The sequence below is a fragment of the Xiphophorus maculatus genome, chromosome 20 (assembly GCF_002775205.1).
Source record: "Xiphophorus maculatus strain JP 163 A chromosome 20, X_maculatus-5.0-male, whole genome shotgun sequence".
NCBI classification, from domain to species: domain Eukaryota; kingdom Metazoa; phylum Chordata; class Actinopteri; order Cyprinodontiformes; family Poeciliidae; genus Xiphophorus; species Xiphophorus maculatus.
This window is the reverse complement of record NC_036462.1, coordinates 23,157,439-23,166,048: the sequence shown is the minus strand read 5'-3', so window position 1 is coordinate 23,166,048 and position 8,610 is coordinate 23,157,439. Positions and strand designations below refer to the sequence as shown.

At 39.2% G+C, this 8,610-nt stretch overlaps 1 protein-coding gene and 1 long non-coding RNA gene across 3 annotated transcripts; one reads left to right on the top strand and one right to left on the bottom strand.

Moving 5' to 3' along the window:
- Window positions 1–285: 285 nt before the first annotated feature.
- LOC102232677 (oocyte zinc finger protein XlCOF8.4-like) lies at window positions 286–4,771 on the bottom strand. The gene is made up of 2 exons (XM_005815930.2): window positions 4,491–4,771; window positions 286–3,066 (listed from the first exon to the last, which is right to left on the bottom strand). The coding sequence occupies exons 1-2, from the start codon at window positions 4,669–4,671 to the stop codon at window positions 2,147–2,149; spliced, it is 1,101 nt and encodes a 366-aa protein (XP_005815987.1). The 5' UTR covers window positions 4,672–4,771; the 3' UTR covers window positions 286–2,146.
- Window positions 4,759–7,820, top strand: LOC111605922. 2 transcript variants are annotated; one of them, XR_002751902.1, is made up of 4 exons: window positions 4,759–4,811; window positions 5,412–5,486; window positions 5,652–5,737; window positions 6,012–7,820. It is a non-coding gene; the product is annotated as an uncharacterized LOC111605922 (long non-coding RNA). The 2 variants fall into 2 exon arrangements; XR_002751903.1 differs by lacking the exons at window positions 4,759–4,811; window positions 5,412–5,486 and adding an exon at window positions 5,492–5,541.
- Window positions 7,821–8,610: the final 790 nt, after the last annotated feature.

Genomic DNA, 8,610 nt, shown 5'->3' with positions numbered 1-8,610 from the left:
AAAATCTGATCCTACAAAGTATTGACTCAGGGAGACTGAACACAAGTGCACTAAACTCTCTTCAGTACAATCAAATGCTGTAGTTGGAATGTGATAAAGTATACAACGATGTATAAATATTTTTGCAAGGCACCGTATGCACACCACAATGGTTTTATATTTGATACATCTTTTATTGAGGTGGGAAATCTTAACATTCTCTGTAGCTATAAACTCTTTCAAAAGACACTATTTGCAGGGATACGCTGATTTGGGACTTCTTACAATAATGCAAGAAACTCACAGTAAATGGTCAAATATTACTTTATTTGAAAATAACATTTAATTGGTAAAACACTGTACAGGGTATGTGCTGGGGAGCTAAGATCCCCCTAGGAAGACGGCATGTGATGAGCTACTGGCCAGTTGTGAAAAACTAGCAACTATTTATTGATTTGTTGCACACAGGGGGAGATAAGCGACCAACAAGGCTCTGGTATACTCTGCTGGTGACAACCTCCATTCATGTTCAAGTCTGGGTTGGTTAATCTTTTAGCAAAATTCTGCAGTACAAATCAGTTTGTGCTTATTGCAGGATCAAACAAAAACAAATGTCATTATTTTTATAACGACATATCGCTCTATAATGCAACCTCTTGATATACATGCAGCCTTAATTCTGTGGCGGAAAACAATGGCCCAGAAATGTAAAAAGAAAGTACTTTTATTTCATGTGAAAATGAAAAAGCATATATAAAAACCAAAAACTTCACACATTGTGGAAACACTGGTGCGCATAAGCTTTTACCCTGCTTAGCACTGCTAGATAAGTGGTTCTGATAATACTGTATGGTTCAACTTCATTTGTGCATCTGCAAGCAAAGATACCACAACAGATGTTATGAATGAAAGAAAAAACACGCCATACATTCCTAAAATAATAGTGGGTTAGAACAAGTGGCATTCCACACAATATCACATTATTTTATTGGTGAAGTCTCACGTTAGATTTGACAGTAATCCCGTGAGATGGCAGTGATTTGCTCTGTAAGAATGCAACAGCACTAAAGAGACAGAAGAAAGACAGGATTAACGGTGAAACAAAGCTGTAAGTTCTGCAAAACTTGAAACTCAAGCCAGACGTTAGAGATACAACAATCTGTAACGTTGTATCAACTCCATAATCAGTTGTCTTTTCCATTATTTCAAGGTTTTTAACCTTTGAAATAATGAAGCATTTTGTTAATTTTGACAAAATGAGAATATTTTCCATTCATGTGTTAGTTTTGTAGCTGCATCATTCTTCATACGTAGAATTAAAATTAGAGTGTCTGTAACGCAAATGAAAACTGGAGATAAGAGAGTTTGGGTTTTTTTATTGAATGTAAAGTGGTTTGCCATACACACACGCAGCTTCTTGTGTTGGCGCCTCACTAGCTGCTGCATGAAGTTGTTTGGTCTGCTTCCTGTGTGAAAATGAACCAAACCAGATAGAGGTGTGAAATCTTTCAGCACTCCCATCCACTTTAACCAAGTTCCCAAGATCACGCTGGTGTGACAAAACTTAAATCTCCTAAACATTAAAATTGGAACTAAGTCCAACTGAGAAAATGACACCGAATACTGTGGAGTTACGTTCAACATAACTTATTGATTATGCTTCATGATACACACGTCTTAAAAATTTACTAAGAATTGTGCTTAATCTTAATTTTAAAACCAACAAAAAGAATGACCACAAAGAAAATGTGTAGTCTGCAGCTCCAGCCACATGGACATAGTGACCACCTGGTGATACACTGAATGTGCTGTTCATTCTTGATACATCCCCGTTCCAAGGCTTGTGTGGAAGACTCCATGCTAATCATAAGGCTGGAAAAACACTACATAATCCTGAAAAGTTCAGCTAATAATTCAAATTGTGTCTACTTTAATAATACGTAATGATAAATACAAAACACTGTAAAGAACATACTAAGCTGACTAATACAAACTATATAAAGGAAGTGAAAAATTACAGGTTTGGTTAAAAAGTGTTCTTTACAGAAGCAGAACTTCTACGTTCTTAGAAGTAGGAAGAAATGCCTCGTCACTGGCAGCAATTGTAGCTTTATATTGAAAACTTTCCCACAACAACGACGACGACTGCCAAACTGAACCCCTTCCATTACTGCCCCGAGAAGTAGGTCCCCTCCCGACTGTGCGTCTGAAGGTGCCTTTTGATTTTGTCAGAGCGGCTAAAGCACTTGCCGCACACAGGGCAGCTGTACGGCTTCTCTCCGGTGTGGATCCTCATGTGGACCTTCAGATGAGCCATCTGAGTGAAGCCCTTCCCACAAATCTGGCAGCGAAAGGGTTTTTCTCCCGTGTGGCTCCGCTGGTGCTCCTGAAGTCTGCCGGAGGAGCTGCAGCATTTTCCGCACACTCCGCAGCGGTAAGGTTTTTCTCGAGTGTGCACTTGCACGTGGACGTGAAGGTGTCCGATGTGACTGAATGCCTCGCCGCAGACTTTGCAACAGAACGACGACATGTGGCCCTGCAAGGGAGATTTTTGATGGGGGCATTCCATGCCATTGGCCCCTTGGTTCCTCATGAGAGGGGTTTGTCCTCGGTTAGGGTCAGTCACCACTCCTTTGGCGCTGCCCATCTGTCCACCGTTCTCAACACCAATAATGTCAATGTTGTTCTCATTTGAGCAGTTTGGGTTGACTGGTGCAAGCGGCTGGGCACCGCTGCTGGATGATGCGGCACCTCTGTGACAGCCGCCGCTCTCGCCCTTCACGTGCCTCGATGCGTTGCGAGATGCAGGGTCTCTCTCCCTGTTCTCCACGCCCTGAGTCTGAGGAAGATTGGATGTGTGGGGACCCTCCTGAGGGTACTCGTTCGCTACACGTGGGGGGGTGAACATATTTTCCGCTGTGCTGCAGGAGCCATGTCCTCGAAGCTGATCTTCTCCCTGGTTGGGCCGCATGTCTCGTTTGTCTTTGATCTGAATGGGAATACGCTCTTGATGTCCCATACTTGGACTCCACTCTCGACGGGGATGCTCACTGTCCTCTTCCTCCAACAGCGCCATGGACGAGCGATCTGAAAGGAAAGAGGCAAGAAGTGGAAAGGACGAAAAAAAAAAGCCATGCAACCAAGAACATGTCACATGGAGGCAAGGGAAGTTAATTCAAAGAGACTTTTAATTAATTTCAAAGTCTCAAGAGAAACCAGTCAGAATAAATACCTCCACAGCAATATAACAGTACAGTCAGTTAGCACAAAGACTTGTGGGCACTTCTTATTCACATTGGTGGTCCAACCAGTTATTTTGGAAATAACTGGTTGGTTATCTTTGGAACTGAAATTAGTTTATGGATCTAAAACACTACAATGTGACAAAAAGCAGGTAAAGTCTGCTTTTTGTAACCTTGAGAAAGCACAGTGCTTTTCTCGTAACCTTGAAGATTTCATTGCATTTGTAGATTTTAAGCAATGCATCAACAGGTCTGTGACTTTGGACCGTTTTAGAAAACTAATTTCATTAACTGAAAACACTTTAAAATTATAAAATACGTTTTTTTCTTTTTCCTCGGAAAATAAAAAAAACTATTCTGTTATTTGTCTTTCTTAGAAGCTGTAAGCATCAAATATTGAAAATAAACATATATATCCTGCACTAAACATATATATCCATTTTCTGCAATCCAACAGAAGTATTACAAAATCATTCCAATTTTAGTATGATCTTGTAATAATTCCTACTTTTAAAAGATTTTTTTTATCAAGGTAAAACAAAACAAAGCAGAGTGGGAAGTCAGACCTCAAATCACCTGATTAAAGTGATAATGTGATTAATTACCCCACACAAGGTTCAGAACAAAAATTGGAACTTATCTGAGGTTTACTACCAAGATTTAACAACGTTTCTTTAGATAAAAATAAAAAAAAGCTTAGTGTCTTTTTGTTTCAAGCCTGAATATTCTTTGTTGCGGTTTTTTATTTACGATGTTTTTATTAGCATGTTCTATACAAAGTGCTTCCGTGAGTGAGCAAACATATGAAGAAAACAAACAAAAAAAAAAGAAATAAAGGCACAGCTAATCATTTCTATTGATGCATGTACTGTTATGTTCCAAAAAAAATCAAATGAAGGTCTCGAAACATTTTTCTAGCTACTATCAGTTGCTGTGTGTCCCTGCCGAAATAACGCAGGGTTATTTAAAATAAACTGTTAAAGTGCAAAGGAAGAGTTAAACTATACTCAGGTCAGGTCTAAACTGGATGTCTGCTAGCTGACTGGCTAACGAACAAAGGTCGCTAACATGTTAGCCGCTTCTCAGCAGCAGCTAACAACACTGAGATTTCCACAACAGTTCTGCAAGGATATTCTTCAGCATTGTATTAATAAATTAGACATTTTGTTCCAAATACGTCCCACCCCCAGTCTGAATAACTCCAGCTTTAGCAGGACTTGGTGGCAACGTCGCAAGCCGTTTCCCCGTTAGCTCCTTAAAATAGCTAACCTGGCCATATCTCTATCCCAGCGTCTCGGAGCCTCCGTCTCAGATGGTCGTTCTCCCTCTCCCTGATCGCGATCTCCTCCTGGTACTCCAAAATCGTGTCCTCGACAGACTTGTAAATCTCCTGTGCGGCAAGCATGAGACGCTCAGTCAAAAAGACGTTCAAAAACTGAAGTTTGGTCATTTTCCTAGATTACTCGGGAGATCCTGGGAACATCCAAAATGGACCAAAAGGATGCTTTTCCCAGTCACGTGACGTGGATCAGCGCTTCTTCTTCTTCTTCTCTCCCCTCTCGATCTTCGCCTTCTCCCAAAAGAGAGTCGGTATGTGAGGCTGATTTGTCATTTTATAGTGCGACTTCTCGTGGTAGTATTCATAATTGAAAAAGTCTTCGTCCAAATAGATTCAGCTATCCATAATGCAATTCATGCTTAATACCACATGAGGTATTCCAAATATCTTAAATCTCCTTGTTTACAGCAAAAGGATTCATTAGTTAAATAATACATTTTTTGAAATACTTTTCTTGGACTAATGCATTTTTTTTCAGTATCCGAAAGTTTTTTTATTTTGAGGGCTGCGAATGGAAATGAAAGACAATGCTGCCTGTTATAAACGTATACTACACTGACTTAATTGCAGCACCGTGACAGTCGCGGTACCGGTTTCATTAAGGAAATAATAAAACGCAGTGGCGATTCTAGCCCTGTTTTAGGATTGCCAAAACAGCGCAATAGGATTGCCACCCATCCCGTAAAATACAGAGTCGTCCCATATTTGGCAGTTAAATGTGCGTCCCGTATTGAACCGATATATAACTGTCCGATAGACACGGACATACACTAATCAACACTAAGTTTAACAATAATGGCCAAAATAATACACAGGAAATATTAAGGTCAGCTACATTGTCGTGGCTGCAGCTAAAGGACCCCCAGAACTCTACGGACCGACGCTGAACGTCACGGTTGCCTAGAGACGGACACTACGCAGCCGCGGTGAGCTGCTATCATGACTTCTTGTTTTATTTGGTGGAAAAACTCAACGTCTGTTGTCAGTTTAAATATTCACTCTGCTGAGACGTTCCTCATTTTTTAGATGTTCCCTTGTTAGAGCTTTATCTGATAACTGACCATCTGGTTGCTTTTGGTTTTCATTTGCAGATAAATGACGGAGTTTCAAAGAAACTGTCGACTTCTTCATAAGGACCTGGGGTGAAAACCGACCCACAGTTTGCAGCCATTTTCAGGTGAGTGTAAACATTGAATTGTGGGGCCAACAGCAGCATAAAGGATGAAAAGTGACAGAACTTGGATTTTGACAGGAGCTCAAAATATGCAGTTAATGTAATTGAGTAATTTTGACTACTTACTACCCAACTCTGAGTTTTTAGTATTTTAAATTTGGTCTTCAAAAATACACCAATATTTCCACATAAATCTGTAATTTATCCATCTGATTTTGTAATTTTTAAATATTAAATGTTTTGTTTTTTGTCACTTTTTCTTTTTTACTAAATACAGATCCTTTCTTCTTCTACTTCATGACCGCCTCTTCTTCTGCTCCTGTGGCTCTGCGGTCGTTGCCACGGCGATGCTGGGCTCTCTGCCCCATCATGCTGTGGGTCTGTTTCATTATGAAGGATTATTTTAAAAATCTTCACCTCGACATCTAGAAGGTTCTACAAATTTAAAAGATTCAATAATAAATCAATTAAGTGGGTGGAATCATGATGCTCTGTGTGTGTGCAGGCGTGGGTGGGTGTGTGTGTGACAGAGAGGATTAGCTTGACTGGTGTGTCGATGTGAGCTGAAGGAGTCATCCTCATGTATTGTAAGATAATATTCATCATTTATTATTCATAAATCAAATTTTTTTGCATCGCCGTTGAATTAAATTTAGCGGGGTTTTTAAATCCTACTAAACCACTTTATAAATTATATACTTTTAAAATAATTTTTCATATTTCTCAAGGTTGTTTCCTCTTTAGAATAATGATGGGATTTTAATCACATTTCTCTTTCGGATTAAACAACTGTTAAATAATGAAAAACAGTACATACACACACATAGGAAATGAAATGTAAAATTAATTTAGAATATTTTAAAATTTCCAGTTTGTTTCTCAACATTTATCTCCAGCTGACCTTTTCGTCTTCTTGCTATCAGCTGATTATTATACATTTCATTTTATCAAACCCTACCGATCGGTTTGGAGTGTAATCATAATTCATAATTCCCCACCACAGATTTCAGTCTTAATCCTCGTCCAATCTCTGCAGATATTCACAAACTGATGCTGATTATTGGATGTTTAAATAATAATAATAATTTCCCAACATTATAACTTATTGCTCTGACCCGGCTTGTTTCTGTTTATAAAGAACTGATGGATTAATTGATTTCATTGGTACAATGGTATTTATATCTATTCAATAACTTATCGATTGGTTTGGTTTCAGATCAAATCCATTTGGCTACTTAGTCCAGACTTTTTTTTCTTAACTTTAGGATGAAATTTAAACGATAAAACCTTAAAAAACAGACAAAAAATGAGCGCTCCTGTAGTTACTGAGTGAGAGAATCTAAAAATCAAAAACTCCATCGTTTATTTTAATAAAGTCTGATTGTGACGCCTTTATTTCACTGCTGGTTTTGGTGCTGAACAAACAGAATAAAAGTATCAAAAATCTACAAACGGCATTTATTATGGGATAAATTAATACTAATCTAACAGTTACAGATTTTAACAAAATGCAGATTTAACTTTTCGAAAAGTCTCCTTCAGGTTCTCCATTCTGAGAAAAATATTTGAAAATGTTTGGAATTGTTAAATATAACGCAGCTAAAACTGAACAAAATAGATATTGAGCTTTAATAAATTTCGTTTTACGACTTTAAGTCCCTTTTTATATAAATTAAAGCAGAATTTAAACTTTCATCAGAGCAAATGCAGGTCACTAATAATTCTAGTTAACGATGTGAGTCATATTTTCATGTTGCTTCATGTTACATTGTGCTGTTACACAGTGGCGCAAAAGGTGGCTATGCAGTGTATGCAACGCATAGGGGCGCTGCACTAGAGGGGGCGCAAAAACGATGTGGGGAATTTATTTTTTATATAGTCAGCATTTTATGTACTTAACAGCTGTTTGTGTATGAAATGATCAATAACAGAGGAACAGCACTGATTAGGCGCCCCCCTCCCATACAGGCAGCTTGGGCAGCGGCTGAGGCGCGTTTTGTTTTCTTTTAAATTTGTAGTAATGCCTCAACAACAGGGAGCTAAAGATGGGGCGCAGAAAAAACTCCGGGGCCCAAAACAGAAAACGGAAGAGGGGGAAGGATAAAGATGTTGGAGAGACGAAGAAAAGCTTTTCAAAGTGATTGAAAGACAGAAGGTGTTAAAAAAAAAGGATGATTTAACGTTAACTTTGGACAAAACGTTTGGCTCTTTCCTCTTTAATTTTTCCTGGGATCCTCAGCGAGTGGCGGCGTGCTGCTAAAACGAAACAACAACAAAGCGCGTTGACGTCACAGATCACAGAGTTTAATCTCATACAAAGCAATCAACAACAAAGCTGCAGAGGAACAGAGATATGCATTTTTCTCATAAAAATAAAGACAGACAAGGGGAAGACAGACAACCACAAAACAAAGACAAACAAAAAGCAAAGACGTCTTTGGAGAGAGCCGCTGCAAAAAAGCAAAAAAGTGGCAACTTTCTGAAAATTTAGTGGTGACACTAAATTTCATACTGAGTGGGTGTTTTTCTATTTAATTTATGCATTCTAGGCGTTCCTCTTGTTGACCAACTGGAAACTCCCTTAAGCACTCAGAGAAACTTGGAACTCCCCCTGATCTATGCAAAGATCAAAGGACCATCTGCCTTCTACCGAGACAAAGAAGCAAACCGCTGCGCTCTGACCCCCGTGGCTCCCACGGTCATTCTGAGTACAGTAAAATCCTGAGATAAGACCTCACAGATACCTGTGAAATCTAAAGTCTCTGTCTCCCAAGGAAAATGCTAATTTTATGGCCTCCTATAGCCCGGCCTCACAGTGGGGAGGCTCCATTGAGTGATCTGCATTTTGGCCCCTGTTTGTCTGAATGCCTGCTCAT